General features: G+C 36.7%; 1 protein-coding gene and 1 long non-coding RNA gene across 4 annotated transcripts in view; one reads left to right on the top strand and one right to left on the bottom strand.

Moving 5' to 3' along the window:
* Window positions 1–11,151: 11,151 nt before the first annotated feature.
* On the bottom strand, window positions 11,152–17,116 carry LOC144303752 (uncharacterized). 2 transcript variants are annotated; one of them, XR_013370725.1, is made up of 3 exons: window positions 16,811–16,958; window positions 11,935–12,037; window positions 11,152–11,532 (listed from the first exon to the last, which is right to left on the bottom strand). It is a non-coding gene; the product is annotated as an uncharacterized LOC144303752 (long non-coding RNA). The 2 variants fall into 2 exon arrangements; XR_013370726.1 differs by lacking the exon at window positions 11,935–12,037 and having other exon boundaries at window positions 16,811–17,116.
* LOC144303751 (uncharacterized) overlaps window positions 16,979–26,398 on the top strand; it is a 54,801-nt gene continuing 45,381 nt past the window's right edge. For both annotated transcript variants that reach the window (XR_013370724.1, XM_077882130.1), the window contains exons 1-2: window positions 16,979–17,458; window positions 25,858–25,923. Coding sequence is in view for 1 of the 2 variants with exons in the window: in XM_077882130.1 (XP_077738256.1) it covers window positions 17,322–17,458; window positions 25,858–25,923 (203 nt within the window). In the remaining variant the exon portion in view is untranslated. The remainder of the gene's footprint in view (window positions 17,459–25,857; window positions 25,924–26,398) is intronic.

Below are 26,398 nucleotides of genomic sequence, written 5' to 3' on the forward strand. Positions count from 1 at the left end.
GAATACATGCCCCACTATATTTATATTTATAGCAGCACTATTTACAATAGCTGAATTATGGAAAGAGCCCAAGAGTCCATTGATAGATGAATGGATAAAGAAGACATGGTATGTGTATGCAATGGCATATTATTTAGCCATAAAAAATCTTGCTATTTTAAACAACATGATTAGAGCTAGAGAGCATAATGCTAAGTGAAATAAGTTAGTCGAGGAAGACAAATACTGTATGATTTCACTCATATGTGGAATTTAAGAAAGCACACAAATGAGCAAAGGGGAAAAAAAGAGAGAGAGAAACTAAGAAACAGACACTTAACTACAGAGAACAAACTGGGTGGGAGGACGTGGTTGGGGGAATGAGATGAAATAGATATGGGGACTAAAAGTATACTTATCATGATGAGCAATGAGTGATGTATAGATTTATGGAATCACTGTATTGTACACCTGAAATTAATATAACCCTGTATGTTAACTATGCTGGAATTAAAATAAAAAAAAACAATAAAAAATTGAAGTGTTCAGGAGTGGAATATTGTAATATTAGATGTAATTCACATTTTAATAAAAGAATGATGGTAAATGGTGTCTTCTGAAATTCGGTTGCCTAAGCTAGGTCTTCACCACCTGAAAAGACTATTTCACTGTCTTAGCGACAAGAGGTTGTGGATAGAAAGAAGCCAAGGCCAATTCTGCCTTCCTTTCCCCTGAGATGACAAGTATTTCTCCAGGAGAGTCATCTTGTCTTCAGACAGAAAATCATCTTTCAATAAGATCTTTTAAGAGTTGGAATAGTTCTTTAATGTGCAAATTTCCATGCAAAAGACCTCACCAACATTCCATTAACAAATTAGCTGTCTCTGATCCTATAGTCTCTATTTTCTTTTCCAATTAAATATATGTTCTCTATCAAACACTAGAGGTATTGAATAATAATATTATAGACTGCCATCATCTTTTAAGTAATAATACAATTACTTTTACAGTGATGTGGCACTCAACTCAAAGTCTTCTGATCTTAACTTGGTTTCACAGACAGCTCTTCCAACCAAAGAGAAAGCACAATCTGATCATGCAAGTGTGGCTGTTTATTTCTCCATGCAACAGAAAAAAAAATCACCTCATACACCTCATGAAACCTGTAGGAATCACAAAGCAGTCTTTTAGGAAGTCTTGATTGTTTTTCTCTGCACTTACCTATCTTGAGAGTCAGTTGTGCAGGGCTTGGTTAAAGGGAGTGACTGTGTGGAAGGGATGAACAGAGTCCCTGTGGAACCCAGACAAAGCCAGGGCCTTTAAGGCCATAGCAGTCTCATTGTTTTTGTCCAGAAAAGATGCATTCAGAAGCTAGTTCTAATTCACTTCTGCTTCCAAGTGAATTCAACCTGAATGTTGTGTTTGCAGAAAGTTATTATCTGGTCTTAATTCCAGTCATTCAGAAATTCCAGTGTGAATATTCTCACAGCAACCTAAATTCTGCCCTCCTATGCAGAAGGTTTATTCTGGGACAAGGGGGCCTCTCATGGCATGGTTATGTAATAAAGCATCTCAACTACTCTGAAAATGCTCAGTTAAAATGGCCACTATTTTGAATCTATGTAGCTGATGTAAGCTGATGTTAAGAGTATACTTCTATTTGAAAGGGGGAAAAACAGAAGTATCATAAGGAAGTTGTTTTCAAATCTAGAAAAGCTTTCAACATCCATAAAGAAATTTATAGTCTCATTTTTATTTCAACTTAAATTTCTTCTCCATTCTTCTCTATTAATGTATCTTTTACACATTTGGTGGAAAAACTTCAATTTAAGTCTAAATTAAATTAGGCCAAATAATTAGGGAAAATATTATTTTTTGTTGTTAAATTCACATTTTTAAATGATTTGAGTCAGAAATATACTCAAGAAAAAAAAAAAAAAGAAATATACTCAAGAATGTCCATAATCAAGAAAAACGCTCTTTCTACATATCATTGAAGAAAGACTGAATTGGGCATTATGGAGAAAAAAATAGAAAAGTAATTAATAAGGATTAGAATTTCATTTTCATTTTCAACCTCATCACTTCTCCGTGAGCCAAAACAAAGGTAGCTTTTTTAAAAAAATATTTTATTTATTTATTCATGAGAGACACAGAGAGAGAGAGAGAAGGGCAGAGACACAGGCAGAGGGAGAAGCAGGCTCCATGCAGGGAGCCCAACGTGGGACTCTATCCCGGGTCTCCAGGATCACACCCTGGGCTGCAGGTGGCGCTAAACTGCTGTGCCACCGGGGCTGCCCCAAAGGTAGGTTTAATTCAATGAAAAGGATATATACTCATTTTAGGCATACTTGCTAATCAACACTTCTACCAGCTTTAGTGTGGTGTAAGTGATGTGCCATTTACACCCAGGAAGATTTGAGTGTAAATCTCAAATAAGTCCCTTCAGTGATGTTTATACTTTTCCTTTTTCTAACTCAGTGTTCTCATCTGTAAAATGGGATAAGACACTCACTCACCTCTCTATTTTGAAATAATTTAATGAAAGCATTAAACACCGGATTGTGCAAAATAAATATTTGATACATTTCTTCTCCTATCCTCTTCTCCACGTCTCAATGTGTTACCATGAATGTGTGGAATTTTTTTTTTTATTCAAAAATATGTAAGATAGTTTGAGGAACAGACTGGTAAAGAGGAAAAATACAGGCTTTGGAATCAGAGAGATTTTTTATTTAATTCTCAGCTTTACTATCTCTTTCCTAGATTTGTTATCTCCAAACCTCAAGCTTTGCATTGATGAAATAGAGATAGAATTATCTACTTTGTAAAATTTGAGGTGATTAAATGTGCAAAATACCCAGCATAGTGCCTAAAATTAGCCAGAGCCCCAGTGAGTGGTCACTGATATTGTTTATTGTCCTACTTCCGGTTTAAAGAGCAGAATATCAGTATTATCAGAAGTCATGTTGACAAGAAGTCATTCAGGAATGGAATCTAAGAAATAAAAGTAAGAATAGAAATTCAAAAATTTTAATAAAAGGATATAGACATAACCTTTGATAAAAAATGATTGTCATTCTGAATCAAAATAAAACTTTATCCTAATATAATAAAATCCTATACTAACTGGAATATAAATAATATTACATTGCTTTCTGTCACTTAATTTTTCTGTTTTAAAAATAAAATATATATGTGTATATATATGTGCATATACGTATATGTGCATATATACATACACACACAGATATATTGTAGTCCCCATTTGTTATTGTTTACCCAAGGGAAATACATTTTTTCCTTCTGAGTATGAATATGGCAATATTTCATGGGAAGATGAAACGGACAGAATTACATAAGGATGATTTCTTTTTTTTTTTTTTTTTTTTTTTTTTTATTGGTGTTCAATTTACTAACATACAGAATAACACCCAGTGCCCGTCACCCATTCACTCCCACCCCCCGCCCTCCTCCCCTTCTACCACCCCTAGTTCGTTTCCCAGAGTTAGCAGTCTTTACGTTCTGTCTCCCTTTCTGATATTTCCCACACATTTCTTCTCCCTTCCCTTATTTTCCCTTTCACTATTATTTATATTCCCCAAATGAATGAGAACATATAATGTTTGTCCTTCTCCAACTGACTTACTTCACTCAGCATAATACCCTCCAGTTCCATCCACGTTGAAGCAAATGGTGGGTATTTGTCATTTCTAATAGCTGAGTAATATTCCATTGTATACATAAACCACATCTTCTTTATCCATTCATCTTTCGTTGGACACCGAGGCTCCTTCCACAGTTTGGCTATAGTGGCCATTGCTGCTAGAAACATCGGGGTGCAGATGTCCCGGCGTTTCATTGCATTTGTATCTTTGGGGTAAATCCCCAACAGTGCAATTGCTGGGTCGTAGGGCAGGTCTATTTTTAACTGTTTGAGGAACCTCCACACAGTTTTCCAGAGTGGCTGCACCAGTTCACATTCCCACCAACAGTGTAAGAGGGTTCCCTTTTCTCCGCATCCTCTCCAACATTTGTGGTTTCCTGCCTTGTTAATTTTCCCCATTCTCACTGGTGTGAGGTGGTATCTCATTGTAGTTTTGATTTGTATTTCCCTGATGGCAAGTGATGCAGAGCATTTTCTCATATGCATGTTGGCCATGTCTATGTCTTCCTCTGTGAGATTTCTGTTCATGTCTTTTGCCCATTTCATGATTGGATTGTTTGTTTCTTTGGTGTTGAGTTTAATAAGTTCTTTATAGATCTTGGAAACTAGCCCTTTATCTGATATGTCATTTGCAAATATCTTCTCCCATTCTGTAGGTTGTCTTTGAGTTTTGTTGACTGTATCCTTTGCTGTACAAAAGCTTCTTATCTTGATGAAGTCCCAATAGTTCATTTTTGCTTTTGTTTCTTTTGCCTTCGTGGATGTATCTTGCAAGAAGTTACTATGGCCGAGTTCAAAAAGGGTGTTGCCTGTGTTCTTCTCTAGGATTTTGATGGAATCTTGTCTCACATTTAGATCTTTCATCCATTTTGAGTTTATCTTTGTGTATGGTGAAAGAGAGTGGTCTAGTTTCATTCTTCTGCATGTGGATGTCCAATTTTCCCAGCACCATTTATTGAAGAGACTGTCTTTCTTCCAATGGATAGTCTTTCCTCCTTTATTGAATATTAGTTGACCATAAAGTTCAGGGTCCACTTCTGGGTTCTCTATTCTGTTCCACTGATCTATGTGTCTGTTTTTGTGCCAGTACCACACTGTCTTGATGACCACAGCTTTGTAGTACAACCTGAAATCTGGCATTGTGATGCCCCCAGATATGGTTTTCTTTTTTAAAATTCCCCTGGCTATTCGGGGTCTTTTCTGATTCCACACAAATCTTAAAATAATTTGTTCTAATTCTCTGAAGAAAGTCCATGGTATTTTGATAGGGATTGCATTAAACGTGTATATTGCCCTGGGTAACATTGACATTTTCACAATATTAATTCTGCCAATCCATGAGCATGGAATATTTTTCCATCTCTTTGTGTCTTCCTCAATTTCTTTCAGAAGTGTTCTATAGTTTTGAGGGTATAGATCCTTTACATCTTTGGTGAGGTTTATTCCTAGGTATCTTATGCTTTTGGGTGCAATTGTAAATGGGATTGACTCCTTAATTTCTCTTTCTTCAGTCTCATTGTTAGTGTATAGAAATGCCACTGACTTCTGGGCATTGATTTTGTATCCTGCCACGCTACCGAATTGCTGTATGAGTTCTAGCAATCTTGGGGTGGAGGCTTTTGGGTTTTCTATGTAGAGTATCATGTCATCGGCGAAGAGAGAGAGTTTGACTTCTTCTTTGCCAATTTGAATGCCTTTAATGTCTTTTTGTTGTCTGATTGCTGAGGCTAGGACTTCCAGTACTATGTTGAATAGCAGTGGTGAGAGTGGACATCCCTGTCTTGTTCCTGATCTTAGGGGAAAGGCTCCCAGTGCTTCCCCATTGAGAATGATATTTGCTGTGGGCTTTTCATAGATGGCTTTTAAGATGTCGAGGAATGTTCCCTCTATCCCTACACTCTGAAGAGTTTTAATCAGGAATGGATGCTGTATTTTGTCAAATGCTTTCTCTGCATCTAATGAGAGGATCATATGGTTCTTGGTTTTTCTCTTGCTGATATGATGAATCACATTGATTGTTTTACGGGTGTTGAACCAGCCTTGTGTCCCAGGGATAAATCCTACTTGGTCATGGTGAATAATTTTCTTAATGTACTGTTGGATCCTATTGGCCAGTATCTTGTTGAGAATTTTTGCATCCATGTTCATCAGGGATATTGGTCTGTAATTCTCCTTTTTGGCGGGGTCTTTGTCTGGCTTTGGAATTAAGGTGATGCTGGCTTCATAGAACGAATTTGGAGGTACTCCATCTCTTTCTATCTTTCCAAACAGCTTTAGGAGAATAGGTATGATTTCTTCTTTAAACGTTTGATAAAATTCTCCTGGGAAGCCATCTGGCCCTGGACTCTTGTGTCTTGGGAGGTTTTTGATGACTGCTTCAATTTCCTCCCTGGTTATTGGCCTGTTCAGGTTTTCTATTTCTTCCTGTTCCAGTTTTGGTAGTTTGTGGCTTTCCAGGAATGCGTCCATTTCTTCTAGATTGCCTAATTTATTGGCGTATAGCTGTTCATAATATGTTTTTAAAATCGTTTGTATTTCCTTGGTGTTGGTAGTGATCTCTCCTTTCTCATTCATGATTTTATTAATTTGAGTCTTCTCTCTCTTCTTTTTAATAAGGCTGGCTAATGGTTTATCTATCTTATTAATTCTTTCAAAGAACCAACTCCTGGTTCTGTTGATCTGTTCCACAGTTCTTCTGGTCTCGATTTCGTTGAGTTCTGCTCGAATCTTTATTAACTCCCTTCTTCTCTTGGGTGTAGGATCTATTTGCTGTTTTTTCTCTAGCTCCTTTATGTGTAAGGTTAGCTTTTGTATTTGAGTTCTTTCCAGTTTTTGAATGGATGCTTGTATTGCGATGTATTTCCCCCTTAGGACTGCTTTTGCTGCATCCCAAAGATTTTGAATGGTTGTATCTTCATTCTCATTAGTTTCCATGAATCTTTTTAATTCTTCCTTAATTTCCTGGTTGACCCTTTTATCTTTTAGCAGGATGGTCCTTAACCTCCATGTGTTTGAGGTCCTTCCAAACTTCTTGTTGTGATTTAGTTCTAATTTCAAGGCATTATGGTCCGAGAATATGCAGGGGACAATCCCAATCTTTTGGTATCGGTTCAGACCCGATTTGTGACCCAATATGTGGTCTATTCTGGAGAAAGTTCCGTGTGCGCTTGAGAAGAATGTGTATTCAGTTGAGTTTGGATGTAAAGTTCTGTAGATATCTGTGAAATCCATCTGGTCCAGTGTATCATTTAAAGCTCTCGTTTCTTTGGAGATGTTTTGCTTAGAAGACCTATCGAGTATAGAAAGAGCTAGATTGAAGTCACCAAGTATAAGTGTATTATTATCTAAGTATTTCTTCACTTTGGTTAATAATTGATTTATATATTTGGCAGCTCCCACATTCGGAGCATATATATTGAGGATTGTTAAGTCCTCTTGTTGAATAGATCCTTTAAGTATGATATAGTGTCCCTCTTCATCTCTCACTACAGTCTTTGGGGTAAATTTTAGTTTATCTGATATAAGGATGGCTACCCCTGCTTTCTTTTGAGGACCATTCGAATGGTAAATGGTTCTCCAACCTTTTATTTTCAGGCTGTAGGTGTCCTTCTGTCTAAAATGAGTCTCTTGTAGACAGCAAATAGATGGGTCCTGCTTTTTTATCCAGTCTGAAACCCTGCGCCTTTTGATGGGGTCATTAAGCCCGTTCACATTCAGAGTTACTATTGAGAGATATGAGTTTAGCGTCATCATGATATCTATTCAGTCTTTGTTTTTGTGGACTGTTCCACTGAACTTCTTCTTAAAGGGGAATTTTAAGAGTCCCCCTTAAAATTTCTTGCAGAGCTGGTTTGGAGGTCACATATTCTTTTAGTTGCTGCCTGTCTTGGAAGCTCTTTATCTCTCCTTCCATTTTGAATGAGAGCCTTGCTGGATAAAGTATTCTTGGTTGCATGTTCTTCTCATTTAGGACCCTGAATATATCTTGCCAGCCCTTTCTGGCCTGCCAGGTCTCTGTGGAGAGGTCTGCTGTTACCCTAATACTCCTCCCCATAAAAGTCAGGGATTTCTTGTCTCTTGCTGCTTTAAGGATCTTCTCCTTATCTTTGGAATTTGCAAGCTTCACAATTAAATGTCGAGGTGTTGAACGGTTTTTATTGATTTTAGGGGGGGATCTCTCTATTTCCTGGATCTGAATGCCTGTTTCCCTTCCCAGATTAGGAAAGTTTTCAGCTAGAATTTGTTCAAATACATATTCTGGCCCTCTGTCCCTTTCGGCGCCCTCGGGAACCCCAATTAAACGTAGGTTTTTCTTCCTCAGGCTGTCGTTTATTTCCCTTAATCTATCTTCATGGTCTTTTAATTGTTTGTCTCTTTTTTCCTCAGTTTCCCTCTTTGCTATCAACTTGTCTTCTAGGTCACTCACTCGTTCTTCCACCTCGTTAACCCTCGTCGTTAGGACTTCTAGTTTGGATTGCATCTCATTCAATTGATTTTTAATTTCTGCCTGATTAGCTCTAAATTCTGCAGTCATGAAGTCTCTTGAGTCCTTTATACTTTTTTCTAGAGCCACCAGTAGCTGTATAATAGTGCTTCTGAATTGGCTTTCTGACATTGAATTGTAATCCAGATTTTGTAACTCTGTGGGAGAGAGGACTGTTTCTGATTCTTTCTTTTGAGGTGAGGTTTTCCTTCTAGTCATTTTGCTCAGTGCAGAGTGGTCAAAAGCAAGTTGTATTGGGAAAAAGAGAAAAAGAGAGGAGAGAAAGAAGGAAAGAAAAGAGAAAGAGAAAAAAAAAGGGGAAGAAAAAGAAAAAAAAACGAAAAAAAAAAAAAAAAGAAGAAAAAGAGAAAGAAAAAGAAAGGAGAAAAAAAGGGGGTGGGGGAAGGAAACAAATCAAAAAGCAAAACAAAACAAAAACAAAAACAAACAAACAAAAAAAGAACCACCGGGGAGTATCTTCTGATTCTGTGTTCTTTAAGACCCTTGGCTTCTCCTGGAAGTTGTCCGTCTAGCTGATCTTCTGGGGGAGGGGCCTGTTGTGCTGATTTTCAGGTGTTAGCAGTTGGGGGAGCTGCTGTGCCCCTGCCTGGTGCAGGGCTCGGTGGGGGTTGTTTACCCCGTGAGGCCGCAGGAGGAACAGCCCCAGTGGCGGGGCAGCTCTGGAAACCTGGATTCAGCTCCGGCAGGAACTCGGGAGCTCTCCGTCTGCAGGGCCTGGAGGCTCCGGGCGGGGCCGCTGATCTGCTCAGCTGGGGCAGGAGCGTCCTCGCTGTCCTGGGCCCTCCCGGCCTCTGCCTGTCCCGGGGGAGGCGGGATCCTGGGCTGTGTCCCGGCGCCCTGTGCTCCGGAGCCTGCGCTGCTGGATTCGCGCTCCCGGGCCGCGCAGCCCCCTCCGCGGAGCCGCCGCCCGAGCCCCTCTGAGCTGCTCCTGGAACCGCGCAGGCCCCTCCGCACGGAGCCTCTTCCTCTGCCCGAGCCCCCCGAGCTGCTCCCGCCCCGCAGCCCCCTCCGCGGAGCCGCCCCCGAGCCCCCCGAGCTGCTCTGGGTCCCGCCGCGCGCTGCAGCCCTTAGGGAGCTCGGCGCACTCTCCTGGGCGCGCAGTTGCTGTTACTGTCCCGGGGAGCCCCAGGGCATCCCCTCCCTTCTGGGTCCTGCTCCAACTCCCCGCGAGCCCCTTTCCCCCGGGAAGGTCGGTGCAGCTCCTGCTCCTCCGGGACGGGGCTCTCCTGTCCTGGGGACACTCGCCCCGGCCTCAGCCCGGCTCCTCGCGGGCCCCTCCCCCTTGGAGGCCTTTTGTGTCTTTATTTCTTTTTCCCCGTCTTCCTACCTGGATAGAAGCGTGAACTCTTCTCACTGTAGCATTCCAGCTGGTCTCTCTTTAAATCTCAGGCCGAATTCATAGATTTTCAGGATAATTTGAAGGTTTTCTAGGTAGTTTGGTGGAGACAGGTGATTTGGGGACCCTACTCTTCCGCCATCTTGCTCCTCCCCCCCATAAGGATGATTTCTGTCATCACTTCTATGAGACTGACTCTGACAGAAAGTTTTTGATCACTCATTATGAAGTTATACTATACCTTCCTTTTCATCATACCGGGCAGCATGTACTACAAATACCTTAAATAAGAATTAAAATTCTTTAATTTTTTTCCTATTGAATTTTACTGTAAATCAATTTTTCTTATATATACAAAAATAAATCAACTAATCAAAGCATTCTTATTAATTTGGTACATTTAAAAAGGTCTACCAAATGCTTATTATGAGATGAAAACTCATTTATTTTCATCTGCCTTCCAGCAACACACATTGCCCCAATTCTCTATTCATATAATTCTTTCTTTTATATTTGTCTTATAATCAAGAAAAGGAAAATACTTACAAGTGTCCATGTTGGAATTAGAGCTTTTCTGCCACTGTCCCCTTGGACTCTCTAACGGGTTCCAAGAAAACCACTTAGATTCACTTTGATTTAAGATTCGCTTAACTTTAATGTTAAGAATAATGTGATAATGCAGGGAACACAGAGTTAGAACTGCCATGCCAAGTTTAGGTGTATGGCTTATTCAGATTTCATTGGCTGGAGGGGAGGAGGCAGTAGAGACATTCTGACAAGACTTCAAGGTCAAAGTTGTTAAGACTTCAAGGTCATTATTAAATCTGTGGAGGTTAGAAAGACTTTAATTTCCAGAACAATTCATTCTTTCTACTTATTTAACAATTATATATTGAGTGTTGTCTGTAGGCCAGGTATTCTAGTTTCCAGAGTTAGCAACAAATATGTCAGGTGAAATTCCTTATCTTTATATAGATTATATCCTGGTAGTGGGAGGCAGATAATATAAGTAAGTAAGTAAGCTATGTAATAATGTCTGTTAGCAATATTGGAGAAAAGAAATTACAATAGTCCAATGGCCTGTTAAAGCTGAGAAGTGATACCATTTCATGTAGGGTAGTCAAAGAAAAGCTCCACTGAGGAGGTCCCACTTGAGCAAAGCCCTGAAAAAAGTAAGGAGCAGAGCAGAGCATGTGGATATCTGGGGAAAGAGCATTCTCACAGACAGGACAGAAAGTGGAAAGTGAATGGCGGGAGGACCCATGTTCAAAGCACAGCAAGAAGGTAGGGTTGTGGGAGGCAAATGAGTGAGGGCAGAGTCAGTAAGATGGAGAAATAATGACAGAACTTAGGGACCATTGTCAAGATTTTGGCTTTCACCTCAAATGATGAGGAGAGCCACTAGGGGGGTTTTAGCAAGAGTGGCACAATCTCACTTTCATCTTTAAATAATTCATCTGTTTTCTGTGTGTAGAAACAACTGAGCAGAGGGAGTGAGTATGACACTGTTGCAAGTGATTCAAGAGAGATGACGATGACACGGGTCAGGGTAGAAGTGGTGAGGGTGGTGAGCTGGTTGGGATGCATCTGAAAATAAAGAGCCAAGCACACATTTTTGCAATATCTTAGATCAGCAGTATTAAGGAACTTCTCAATTTAAGGAAGTTCAGTTTCCTGGAAAATCTTTATTGCCTAATTAAGCAGGGAAAAATACTTTTAAGTAGTCTCACGAGTCTTTTGTCACTTCACCATCCTCTGCCCTACTGGAATGCCAGAACTCAGCAACTCTTCTGGGTGAATAGGTGGACCATAAACAATGATCTCTCCTTCCATATTCATTTAGGAATGTTCCACTTGGCACAATGGATTTCCAGTAGCTAAAGGCCCATTTCCTTAGGTCAACATACCATCTGGCAGTTAACAAAGACTTTCCTGATGAATCTTAAGATATAGAGCAAGACTCTTGAGTTAGGAACAACATCCAGCTCTGAAATCCAATAGAAGTATTGAAGCCATGCTCACTGTGCAATCTTCTCCTCCAACCACCTCATCATTTAAAAGAAAAGATAGAAATTAAGTAACAATCAAAAGGAATTATGAGTCTTACAGTTCCTTAAAAGTCAGAACCACAGAGCTTTCCCAGTGCTACAAATATCAATTTTGCTTGATAGCAATAAAAGGACTTATCAACAAAGAATAAGTCTTCAATGATACACTTATATAATTGCTGTCTTAACTAATGTCCTAGATGAAATCTCAAGTTTTAACATCATATTGCATAATATTTATATATTAGCATCTTGTACCCCATCCTAATTTTAGAACCTACTAAAAGATATGATCCATGATTACTATATATATATATATATAATCTCCATTTTCCCAGAAGATATTTTATGGTCAAATATGATAGCGCACAGTTAAAAATGTTCTGAAACTTCAAAATACCATCTTCAGGATCACGTTAGGAGTACAAGAATCTTCATTTTCAAGCAATGTCCATTTCTTCAGAATGCTGGAGGCAGTTCAAAGGGCATGGACATTCCATCTGCTAAAAAAGTCCAGCACAAATGATACAAAGATAACACAAACATTGACTGTGTGTCCAACTGTTCTAATCATATCATATGTGTTAACCCGCTTCACGTCACAGTTCATTTCTAATGGTGTTGACTAATATTTATGAATCTTTACCACATGCAAGTATGTTTTTAAGTGTTTACAACTATAAAGCCTTTCACCAATTTTACAAATGGAAAACAATGGCTTAGAGGTTGAGTAATCTGCCCATAAACAAAGATTTCTATCCAGGCACAAAGCTTAATGAGTATTCCCATTCCTCACTCATGCACTACAGTCTGCAAACTCTTAGCTTAAGCTATTTTTGTTGTGTATATATTTTCCATTATTGATATATTATAGCTTATCAATAATGTATTTATAACAATACACATGTATGTATATATTATAAAGTATAATTCTCATAATATAATTATTTGTTTTATTTTTCTTTTCCTTTCTATGAGGTACAATTTTTAGTCATGGGTCAATCCTATTTCTGTTTGGAATTTCAACCAAAGACATGAGATAAACTTACAGACGAGACATAAAGGGCATATTGTATTATTTTGGAGTGAGTATATAGAGATATAATTACATCAGTAAAGCTATACATTCAGAGGAAAGAACAATTGTTACTGAAAAAAATACGTATTGATTATGTAGACCTATAAAATTCTATAGTAGATTGAATGCTCACAGTTTGAGGGATTAAACGTTTTCTGGTTTGCCATAATAAATTAAGGAGCATCTTAAACACAGTCCTGTCAGAGTTCTTACCACTAGTTACAAAATCTGAACCAGCTATTGGTTATATATTAAACTTCTATCTGTCCATTTTAATTTCATTTTATTGAAGTGTACTTGACATATTATATTAGTTTCAGGTGTACAACACAGTGGTTCAACATTTATATGCCTTATGAAATGCTCGCAACAATAAGTATAATTACCATCTGCCACTATAGAAAATTATTACAACATTATGGACAATATACCCTATGCTTTACTTTTCATCCCCTAGACTTAACTATTTTACAAGTGGAATTTCATACCTCTTAATCTCCTTCACCTATTTCATCTAACCCTTCCACCCCCTTCCACTCTGGTAACTACCTGCTCTTGTCACCAGTTGCAAAAGCTGAGCCATGTATTGGCTATATGTTAAATTTCTCTCTAAAAATACCAAAACCTTATTCTTTAGCCTCATTTTTAACAATGCCTTTTTGAGAAAGTGAGTATTTTGGAACATAAAAACAACCTCAGTTTTCATAAACAAATGTGTGCAACTTCCTTGGGAAAGGTTTGTTGTTTAATTTGTTTTTGAAGGAAGTAATTGATTTTTCTTGGCAGATCTGATAAAAATAATGAAGCCTTGATTGTCTAATCTGGAGGTCATGTCCTCCTTAGGAACTATCAGTGCATAACTCAGATTTAAGTGAATTCAAGTTCTCCTGGGACTTTTTATATATGATTGCAACATGCTACCACACAACTCCTCTGCTATGAAATTACTAACATAAGCAGATTGTAAGTAAAAATATGTATATTCATATATACACATATTAAAATACATATATTTCTTGTTTGTTTTGTATGATATATCAATATATATGGGAATAATAAATCAGATAACAAGACAGTGATTAAGAATGCTTTTCTACTAAATTCTCATTAGTTTTGAGCACTTCCATCATAATCAGCTCCATCGATCCTGAATTTATGAAATTTTGAAAGTCTTGATCAATAATGATTCTTCATACCATGTACAATGTATAAAGATAGAACTTGAAAGCAAATTAATAATTCAAATAAGATTGTGAGATTATTTTTCAACATACAAAATAAAAACAATTAATTTATAAGTTTTATACAATGTAGTTAGAAATTACTCTTACATCTTTTTTGGATGGATTATCAAAGGACTTTTACTCAGTAGCATTTTTTTAGTAGTTTGTGGATTGGAAAATAATGGAAAATGTATTTAATTAAAATCATTTATATAATTTACATTCTAAATTAAATGGTTCATATTATCACTATCATTAATTCAAATTAATTTAATTTGTGGATTGATGAATTAAAGACATAATTTAGGCAGTAAATATGGGTTTCAGTAAAACTTTATAAAGTAAGTATTCTCAATATTTATAATTTCCATCTAGAATTTATGAAGAGCCATTGAACAAATACACTTAAATAAAGTTGGCCAATGACTAACCTAGGAGAACTTTAGTGTTGGGCTTATAAACAATATGAATAGGTTGAGGACATAAAGGGCATGCGGAAAAAAATTTAAGATGACATGCAGATTATACAAAAAGGAGAATTAATATAATGACTAGTAATTGTGGCATTGAAAGATATATTGATAAGACAAAAAAAAATGGCCAAAATAAAGATATGAAATTTACTGGAGCCAAATGTGAAAGTTACATTTATGTTAAAAAGTCAATTGTGCACAAAAATGAATTCAAAAGGGATCAAAGACCTAAATGTAAGAGCTAAAACTACCAAACTCTTAGGGGAAAATATAGGGGAAAAGCATCCTGACATTGGATTAGGCAGTAATTTCTTGGATATGATAACAGAAGCACAGTCAGTAAAAGTAAAAATGGATAAATTGGGCTACATCAACATTAAACATTTCAGTGCATCAAAAGAATACAGTCACAGTAAAAAGGTTAATTCTAAAATAGGAAAGAATATTTATAAATCATGTCTTTGATAAGGGATTAATATTTGGAATATAAGAAGAATGCCTACAACTCAATAACAAAAAGTAAATTACACAATTTAAAAATAGGTAAAAGACTTGAATAGACATTTCTCCAAAGAACATATTTCAGCAGGCATATGAAAAGATGTGTAACATTATTAATTATTAGGAAATTGCACATCAAAACCATATCACACCCATTAATACAGCTACTACCAAGAAAGAAAGAGAAAGAGAGAGAAATGAAAGAAAAGGCAGGCAGGCAGAAAGAAAGGAAGGAAGGAAGGGAGAAAGGAAGGAAGGAAGAGAAAGATGAAAGAAAGAAAGAAGAAAGAAAGAAAGAAAGAAAGAAAGAAAGAAAGAAAGAAAGAAGAAAGGAAGGAAGGAAGGAAGGAAGGAAGGAAGGAAGGAAGGAAGAAAGAAAGAAAGAAAGAAAGAAAGAAAGAAAGAAAGAAAGAAAGAAAGAAAGAGAAAAAGAAGAAAGAAAGAGAGGGAGGGAGGGAGAGACATGAAATAAAAATAAATAAATACTATGTATTATATGATATCCAAAGAAACCCCACACAATGTAATTAGCAAAGTGCTTAATATTAACTAATATTATTATATTTTTATACTATACTACTAAATAGCCTTTTCAAGGATGAAGTTATTGTGAAATACAATAAATAATTTTAAAGTATTTTTAGAGCTGTCTCTATGACAGAGGTTAATTTATTGGGGAGCCAAAAGGCATAATTAGAAAAACATCATAGAAAGCTATAGAAAAGAGGGGACCACTGGATGGCTCAGCAGTTAAGCATCTGCCTTCAGCCCAGGGCGTAGTCCTGGAGTCCTAGGATTGAGTCCCACATAGGGCTCCCTGCATGGAGCCTGCTTCTCTCTCTGCCTATGTCTCTGCCTCTCTCTCTCTCTCTGTTTCTCATGAATAAATAGATAAAATCTTTTTTTTTTTTAAAGAAAGCTATAGAAAAGACAGTAGATCTTATTCTAAAGAACATTTCTACAGAGTGAAATGTTTTAGAATGAAATAAGCTATCCTAAAATTCAGTGAGTTCCCTTGCATTGCTTTTCAAATAGCAGCTAGAAGACTGTATAACAGGGACATGTTAAGATGAATTTCTGATCTGATTAGAGTGTTATGCTAGACAATATTTTCTTCTAATATTCCATGATTCTATAACTTCAATGTTTTTCTTAGCAATATTGACTCCAGTGCTCTCACAAAACAGTTACAGATTTCTGAAAGATTGGCCCAAGTAGAAGGTTCTAGTCATGCATAGCATAGGAAAATGATCCAACTATCCAGTAAAATAATTGGGAAATACCTTGAGAGCCCACCATTCTGTGGATGCACAGAAACATGTGGGTGCTGGTTGTGATGCCAGTGGTAATTGAGAAAGTGTCCTTGGGCGAAAATGACAGATGTTTTATTGTGTCCTTTTGAATGGTTGCTAATACTTAACACAATTAAGGCTGACCTTTAAACAGAGTGAGATAAAACCTGAAGTAGAAAAGAATCTCAGGAAGCAAGAGCAGCTACCTTGACAGTTGCTGAAGAGCAGAGGAAGAGGGACAAGAGTGCGGTAGGAAGTGGTATTTTTAAGCTTTTCCACAAAATAAAAAGAACTTGTCCTTTTGGAAGCAAAACCAAAAGAGTGGTTTAAAAGGTGGAATATAACAGAAAAAAGAGGACTGCCATGGTCAGAGTCACCACTGCCAACTAACAGTGAGGTAGAGTGTAGGCCTGATGGCAATGTGAGCTGCCCTAAAAAAAGTTTAGAATCCAGATCTTGGGACAGAATCAACCACTGTATTCTGTCTAGGAGAGACCACATATGGATATTATATTTAATTTTGGACATGCTATTTTAAGACAGACACTGACCTAGATTTGGTTTAGAAGAGAAGCAGCAAACCAGGAGATTGGAATCATATCATAAAAAGAATGACTAAAGAAACTAAAGAAGATGTAACTTTGGAGAAGAACTATAATCCCCTTAAGATATTTGAAGGAATCTCATGTAAAAATACTGTTACTATTACCTCATGGGATTGGAGAGTCAGCAATGAGTATAACCCAATGATGGCATAAACTATATCATGAAGAAGATCCCTCACTCTTGGAGGTATCCAGGTAGACCCTTGATGATGGACATTGCTTTAGGTACCATAGATCTAAATTCTAGATCTAGAATCCCATTTTCTATTTTCACATGATGGCTTGTGAATGCAAGAAAGGTGGAAGATTAATTCTACAGATTGACTTCCAATTGGTTTGGAGGGGCTCCAAATCTTTCTTGAAGCTTTCTGATAATTTTAGGATGAGAGGAAGGGAGTAGCAATCATAAATTCTTGGTTTTCAGAACAATGGTGAGAAGGAAGATGAAGACTGAGGGTGTAGAAGAGGAGTGGTCATCACTACCAACCAACATATCATAAAGCAGGCTGCCTGGAAGAAAGGAGACCAAAGACCTTTAGGAAGTTAGAAAAATTCCACTCAACATTATTTATTAAGGGACCACAGCATTCTTGGGGGCTTTGTTCTAGGGCTACAATGATGAACAAAAATATCAGTGTTTTCCAATTTATTATTTTGAGTCTCCAGAGCCAGAGAAAAGATTTGGATTTTAATATTTTGGAAGAATTCATTGAAGGAAATTTCAAACAAGTTACCCAGAAACAACACTTCAGGTATTATCTTTCGTGGAAGAAACAAACTGATTTTAAAACAATGTTATATATGGAGAGTGTAATATTGAATGAGGAAAACTTAGAAGGAGGAGTTTTATTAATTTAAATAGGACAGAAACCATATCATGGGTAAAAAATTACAATAAAAATATAAGATAATTGCATAAAGGTAAGAGGTATATATCCTAATCTCTAGAGATGGCATATTTAACCAATGCAAAGTAAATTTGTCATTTTAAATTAAAATAGCTATTATATTTTTATTTTTTAGAATTTTTGTCTATTCAAGTTTAATTAATTAGTATACAATGTAGTAATAGTTTCAGAGGTAGACTTTAGTGATTCATCAGTTGTATGTAACATCAAGTTCTTATTACATCAAGTGCCCTCCTTAATATATATCACCCAGTTACTCCATCCCCCCAGCCTCCTCCTCTCCAGCAACCCTCAGTTTGTTTCCTATAGTTAAGAGTCTCTTATGACTTGTCTCCCTCTCTGATTTCATCAGATTTTATTCTTCCTTCCCTTCTTCTATGATCCTCTGTCTTGTTTCTTAACTTCCACATAAGTATGATAATTGTTTTTCTCTAATTGACTTATTTTGCTTGGCATAATCTAATTCCATCTATGTTGTTGCAAATGGTAAGATTTCATTTCTTTTTTTGATGGCTAAGTAATATTATGTTCCCTATATATACCACATCCTCTTTATCCATTCATCTGTTGAATGACATCTGGACTCTTCCCATAATTTGGCTATTATAGACATTGCTGCCATAAACATTGGGGTGCAGATACCCCTTTGGATCACTATGTTTGTATCCTTTGGGTAAATACCTAGTAGGGCAATCAATGGATCATAGGGTAGCTGTATTTTTAACTTTTTTGAGGAACCTCCCCATACTGTTATCCACATTTGCTGCACCAATTTGTATTTCCACCAACCCTCTAAGAGGGTTCCCCTTTTCACTATTAATATATTTTCACTGAATGAAGCAACCACAAAGTCCTCTTTGCCACAAAAACCTTCTATATTTTTCTGAAAATTTAGATTTTGCCAAATTAATTTTAGACTATTAGCTTCTCCAAAATCTTTGCTAATAACAATCTTTCAAATTCACAAACCCCAAAATACTTACATTGGTCTTAAAACTTTAAACAGGAGGACATAATTTCTTTCCCACATGAATATCTTCTAACTCTTGTTACTTTTTAGCACAGCTTCAAAATCTGGTTAGAATTTGTATTGAGATGTTTAGGGTCCTTTTTTTTTTTTTTAAAGAATTTATTTATTTATTTATTTATTTATTTATTTATTTATTCATGAAAGACACGAGAGAGAGGCAGAGACATAGGCAGAGAGAGAAGCAGGCTCCCTTCAGGACTGATGCAGGACTCGATCCCAGGATTCTGGGACCATGACCTGAGTCAAAGGCAGATAGTCAACCACTGAGCTACCCAGGTGCCCCTATCAATTTGATTCACCCAACAAGTTGTGGTTTTTGTTTTGTTTTGTTTTAATATCTGTTGTGAAAGAGTTGATATTCATTTGACTTCATGTTGTCTCTCTGTCCGCACAGTGGAGCTAAGGATTATGTCAACAAAACTCCGGATATGGATCCTTTGTTAATGGCACAATATCACTGGCAGGTGGCTTGTTAAGCCTCGACAAATTGGCCAGCCTTAGTTTTATTTTACATACACTTTTTATTGAAGTACAACATGCAAAAAAAGTCTGCACAGGTCATAAGTGGACAGCTTCACAAATATACACATAATGAGCATATGATGTTACTATCATCACTAAGATAAAGAAACAGATCTAAGCCCCTCTCTTGTCCACTCCCAGCCACAAGTTCTCCACACTTTGACTATTATCCTGAATACTAACATCAAAGAATGGCTTTGCCTATTTCTGAGTCTTATGTAAGTAAAATAATAAATCTGTAGCCTCCTGCGGTTGACTTTTTTTACTCAAAATTATGTTTATGAGATTCATCCACTTTACAATATATTGTTTTAATTTATGCATTATCATTGTTATGTAATATTCTTTGGTATACCAATATTTACCCATTGTATTCTTTTTTTAAAAGGTTTATTTATATATGTGAGACAGAGGTTTTTTAAAAAAAGGTTTATAAAGCTTTTTCAAAAGGTTTATTTACTTGAGGAAAAGTGCACAAGCAGAGGGAGAAGGAGAGAGAAATTCAAGTAGACTCTGCACTTAGTGTGGAGCCCAATGAGGGGCTCAATTTCATGGCCCTGAGATCATTACCTGAGCCTACACTAAGAGTCAGATACTTAGTTAACTGTACCACCCAGGTACCCCTATCCATTGTCCTCTTAATGGATATTTGATTTGCCTCTATTAGGGGTATTAAGAATAATGTTTCTATGAGGACTCATATATATGTCTTTTGAACATATATTAACTTATGGGTGCATTTTTGTTGGATATATATACAGAAAAGCAAAATTGCTGAGTTATAGGTATATGTATATTTAACTTTAGTAAATATTACCAAAAAGTTTTCCAAAGGAGTCGTACCTATCTTTGCCTTCTAGACTGCTCTACATCTTTGCCAACAGTTGGCTCTCTAAATCTATTCCATTTCAGCCATTCTGGTCAAGGGGTTGTGGTATCATACTGTAGTTTTAATTTGAATTTTCCTAGTGACTGATGAAATTGATTAACTCTTTACCTACGTATTAATTGTTTGGGTAGCTCTTTGGTGAAAGTCCTATGCAAACATTTCCTCTTTGTTCTATGAGATTGTTTATTTTTTTCCATTTGTGGCTTTTGTTTTAACTCTTTATTGGTGTTTGTTGATCAGAAGTAGTTCTTCAGAGAGTTAGAACAAATTATTTTAAGATTTGTGTGGAATCAGAAAAGACCCCGAATAGCCAGGGGAATTTTAAAAAAGAAAACCATATCTGGGGGCATCACAATGCCAGATTTCAGGTTGTACTACAAAGCTGTGGTCATCAAGACAGTGTGGTACTGGCACAAAAACAGACACATAGATCAGTGGAACAGAATAGAGAACCCAGAAGTGGACCCTGAACTTTATGGTGAACTAATATTCGATAAAGGAGGAAAGACTATCCATTGGAAGAAAGACAGTCTCTTCAATAAATGGTGCTGGGAAAATTGGACATCCACATGCAGAAGAATGAAACTAGACCATTCCCTTGCACCATACACAAAGATAAACTCAAAATGGATGAAAGATCTAAATGTGAGACAAGATTCCATCAAAATCCTAGAGGAGAACACAGGCAACACCCTTTTTGAACTCGGCCACAGTAACTTCTTGCAAGATACATCCACGAAGGCAAAAGAAACAAAAGCAAAAATGAACTATTGGGACTTCATCAAGATAAGAAGCTTTTGCACAGCAAAGGATACAGTCAACAAAACTCAAAGACAACCTACAGAATGGGAGAAGATATTTGCAAATGACATATCAGATAAAGGGCTAGTTTCCAAGATCTATAAAGAACTTATTAAACTCAACACCAAAGAAACAAACAATCCAATCATGAAATGGGCAAAAGACATGAACAGAAATCTCACAGAGGAAGACATAGACATGGCCAACATGCATATGAGAAAATGCTCTGCATCACTTGCCATCAGGGAAATACAAATCAAAACCACAATGAGATACCACCTCACACCGGTGAGAATGGGGCAAATTAACAAGGCAGGAAACAACAAATGTTGGAGGGGATGCGGAGAAAAGGGAACCCTCATACACTGTTGGTGGGAATGTGAACTGGTGCAGCCACTCTGGAAAACTGTGTGGAGGTTCCTCAAAGAGTTAAAAATAGACCTGCCCTACGACCCAGCAATTGCACTATTGGGGATTTACCCCAAAGATACAGATGCAATGAAACGCCGGGACACCTGCACCCCGATGTTTATAGCAGCAATGGCCACGATTGCCAAACTGTGGAAGGAGCCTCGGTGTCCAACGAAAGATGAATGGATAAAGAAGATGTGGTTTATGCATACAATGGAATATTACTCAGCTATTAGAAATGACAAATACCCACCATTTGCTTCAACGTGGATGGAACTGGAGGGTATTATGCTGAGTGAAGTAAGTCAGTCGGAGAAGGACAAACATTATATGTTCTCATTCATTTGGGGAATATAAATAATAGTGAAAGGGAATATAAGGGAAGGGAGAAGAAATGTGTGGGAAATATCAGAAAGGGAGACAGAACGTAAAGACTGCTAACTCTGGGAAACGAACTAGGGGTGGTAGAAGGGGAGGAGGGCGGGGGGTGGGAGTGAATGGGTGACGGGCACTGGGGGTTATTCTGTATGTTAGTAAGTTGAACACCAATAAAAAATAAATTAAAAAAAAAGAAGTAGATCTTAATTTTAGTAAAGTTCATTTTAGCAATATTTCCTTATGTACAGTGCTTTTAAAATTATTTTCATGTCTTCCATAAGATATATTTGCCAATAAAGTTGTTTAGCTGCTTACATAGTCTCGGTCAAAATATCTAAGACTGAGAACTAAAAGGAATTTGGACATGTATCTTATACTAAGCCATTGCAACTTGATTTGTATTACATAATGTGAAAATAATTCCTGAGCATAATAATTAAAAAATCATTTATGAAATCATGGAATGCTCAAATCCTGGAAAAATTTTTCTTTTCATCACTTTTGTCATACATTTGATACAGGGAAAAAATGATGTGTTGCTAGAATATCTTCAGTTTCATATTTTTTCTAAGGATGAAACATCAGATAGTAGATAATCTCACTGCTTATCTATTATCAGGAAAGTGTCTTATCTTTGCAAACTGTGTAGCTTAGTTAAACATCATCAATATCCAGATATAACTTAATACTCATAACTTCCTTGATTATTTCTACCTAGAATAATGGCTTCCATGGAAATGAACAGATATACCAGTTTTCTGTGTTTCCATTACTGTGTCCTGTCTTAAATGAAGGTATTAGGCCAAAGAAGTTATTTTTTCTGCCAAAATTACTCAGTGGTTTGAAAAAAATTATTCTACTTAGTGTTAAATAAATGTTATTTATCAAGTTAGTATAAATTACTAAAAATCAATATTGATATTAAACTGTATATTTCTCCATCTAAACTTTTATTTTTAAAAAAATTTCTACAGTAAACTAGATAAACATTTTTTTGGAAGTTTTTATTTTTTTCCTGTTCATTATATACAGTTAAATGATTAAAAGTTTTTTCAGAAGATCTGATGTTTTTTCTGGAAACTGTAAGTTGGCAAACTATCCATTAGGGAATTAAAGGGAAGTTGTGTCAGTTTTAAGCTTTGGAACACCAGTATGTCTTTACTGTTTAAATGCCAGTATTACAAGCCAATTCACAGACCAGAGATTTATTTGATTATCAAAGAATGTCATTGGAATTTTTTATTACTATTTATTTTATTTCAGGGAAATGATCTATACCCTTGAACTTATGTTGTACATATTAAATATTTCAATTAATGTTACACAAAATGTTTCTCTCATTTAGCTCACATTTGAAAGCTACTTCAGTCCATTTACACACAGAACCAAAAAATGTGTAATCAGTTTTTACCACAAATCTATTTGTCCTACATTCTAATTCAGTTACTTAGAGGTATGAAAACAGAAACTAGTAGACACATTTGGAATGACACAGAGAAGTGCTTATGCTCCGAAGTTCATTTTCACAGTGCATCTGGAACCTCTCAGAAATCGTGGAGAACCTGAAGAATAGGGATGAATGCTTGGAATTTAAAGAGAATGGAAATTAAAGATAATGAAAGACAATCAGACCAACCTCTAGAACAGTGAATCACTGTCTGAAGAATAGGAAATCAGAATAGAGATAAAATTCCAGGCTTTTAAGTACCAGTGCTCTTCCAGACTTACTAAAAATAAATTTTAAAGAGTAATCTATGTGGGCAAAGCCAAACTTAATACAATGGGATAAAGGAAGAGAATGTTACTAACTCCAAGCTACACCATTGTTCCACTGGATGAAGTAGTTTACTTTATTAAGAGTATATATATGACATCATTTCCATTTAGTTCATCAATTATGTATTTGCTATTGTATGCAAGGCTCTAAGACTGATATACAGCTACCCACTATAGATCTTCTCAGATTAATTTTAAAGAGGAAAGCAAGAAGAAGAAGAAGAAACCACTTTATTAATTAAAAACCACTCTATTGCAGAAATTGTGCTTTTTCTTAAGAGTTTGTTTGTAATTAATCTCTATACCCAATGTGAGGCTCGAGCTTACAACCCTGAAATCAAAAGTCTCATGCTCGGGCAGCCCAGGTGGCTCAGCGGTTTAGCACCGCCTTCAGCCCAGGAAGTGATCCTGGAGACCCGGGATCGAGTCCCATGTCAGGCTCCCTGCATGGGGCCTGCTTCTCCCTCTGTTTATGTTTCTGCCTCTGTGTGTGTGTGTGTGTGTGTGTGTGTGTGTGTGTGTGTCTCATGAATAAGTAAATAAAATCTTAAAAAAAAAAAAGTCTCATGCTCTACGGAGCCAAGCAGGCCTCCCTGTGCTCGATTCTTTATATACTTACTGCCACTTAATTATCATAATCATGGGGGAAAGGAGGTTTTTTCCATGTTATATATAAATAAGCCAAAATTCCATGAGTTTAAGTGATATACCCTAAAGTACAGAAGTCTGAAGAGTTAATTTTTAAAAATCTTAACGAAACAAAAAGATCAATTCACTGAAACTTAGGACAACTGGCTCCCTCTTATCCCTATTCCCGCTCTCCATGCTTCCACATTGCAGATAGAGTAGTAATCTTGAAAAATACAACTATGGCAGCTCATTCTTTATTTTAAAACCCTTCCCTAACTGCTCCACATTTTTGTAGGGATCCTCTTTTCATTTCTTTAGAAGCACCACACTCTTCTCAGCCTTAGGATCTAACACTGTTCCCTGTGCCAGAATTGCTCTTTTTCCTTTCTTACCTGCACTTGTTCAAAACCTATTTTTCTCAGACTCTGCACTCCTTGAAGGCAGAGATCACATACTTACCATATCTGCTGCATTTGCCAGGTCTAGCTGACTCCAATTTTAATTTTTTCATATAATATCTGTAATTATGCTTTATGAAAGAGTCTTTGGAACATACTGTGCATGGGGCCTGAAAGCCCTGGTACTGCTTGCCACATTTTTTCTTTGTCTCGGGAAGAGAAGGAATTGAGGAAATATTGGCGATTATTATCAAGCTAGATATAGCAAAATTTCTGGATTTCTGGGCTCCTTCTTTTTTTTTTTTAAAGATTTTATTTATTTATTCATGATAGACAGAGAGAGAGAGGCAGAGACACAGGCAGAGGGAGAAGCAGGCTCCATGCCAGGAGCCCCACGCAGGACTCGATTCCGGGACTCCAGGATCGCGCCCTGGGCCAAAGGCAGGCGCCGAACCACTGAGCCAGCCAGGGATCCCCTCTGGGCTCCTTCTAAAAGATAGAGTTGAAAACTACAAAAAGGAGACTATGTAATGTACATGAAACCTCTGTGTCAAGCCATTTTGTTGAAGAATTATGATTGCTTCAATTGGAAGAAACCAGAACCAGATTAGATGAGAACATTGTGAATGAAGATCACCATGAACACATTCATTTCTGCCAAGATGACAGGAGAAAAAAAGAGGCAGGACACTCCCCAGAAATAGTCACTCAGTTGGACTCATAATAATTTAATGATCTTCATTTAATGATTTAATGAAGATGGTGGCTGCCCCACCATCTTCTCCCCGGTTGCCAGGTCGGGAAACCAGCTCTAGAAGTCAGACTACCCTTCCAGTTAAAGTACACCACAGACGTGAAGTTGGCAATAACAATTATAGTGATACCATTTAAAATTAGACATAAAAAGACCATGAGCCCTTTGGCCACATCTATCCTTATATACTATATAGTTTTTTGACAGATTGCAATACAAGAGAATCAAAGTAGTCTTACTCAGAGATGAGAGGCAGGCCTAATTTGGGTAAACTGCAGATTACTATGTGCTTAGCCTAAAGTAATCCTTTCGTAAATATTTGTCAAATTAATAAATAGATGAATCCACAGAAGTGATGTCAACCTAATCAGGTATTTAAAAAATGGCTTAGACATAACAATTTTTTAAAGCCATAAGTACATTGAGTCATTCAAGAATAACCCTAAATAAATACACTGTTGTCATAAAAGTATTGCAATTTCAATGTGTTTTGAAGCATGATGCTAAATCTTTTCAACCAGACAAATTCTTAATTCATGATGATCCATACCACTGCTCAGTATTAAGGTTTTAATTTATTTTTATTTTATAGTCCAAGAAGAATTGGATTTGCTTGGTTAATTTGTTTTCTGAGCTATACATTTGTTTTTGCAGGAAATGGGAGAGATATGAAGGACAAATGATCCATTGCAGAAGGCGTGGGGGTATTTCTAAAAATAAGTGAGTAACAGAAGTCTCATTTATTCCTGCTTCTTTGAACAAATATCCACATAGGAGAATAGAGAGACATGATAGGATATTATGATCAATTACTTTATAGAAAGAGACTGTTTATTTACTTATGTTTGCTGGTTTTGAGAAGCCTCAAATTTCAAACACACAAAAAAGTCAGTAAGAATGACTATGTCGTTATCCTATAACATAATCAGAGATACTATTATGTTTGATGGTATTGGGTTGCATCTGTAGGAGATCAGGGACTCTTCCTTCATTAAAATTAGAAGTAATAAAAGCAATTGACATTCATTATTATGTGCCAGTACTGTTCTTAAGGCTTTATTTAGATTAATTCATTCAATCTTCATCTCAACTCTGAGAAGGAGGTACTTATTTTATCAATCTCTTTTTTATAGATGAAGAACCAAAGACAGAAAATTTAAATGAGTTGGTTGAGGTTACCCAAACTCGTGGCAAA

Source organism: Canis aureus, chromosome 33, assembly GCF_053574225.1.
Source record: "Canis aureus isolate CA01 chromosome 33, VMU_Caureus_v.1.0, whole genome shotgun sequence".
Lineage (NCBI taxonomy): Eukaryota > Metazoa > Chordata > Mammalia > Carnivora > Canidae > Canis > Canis aureus.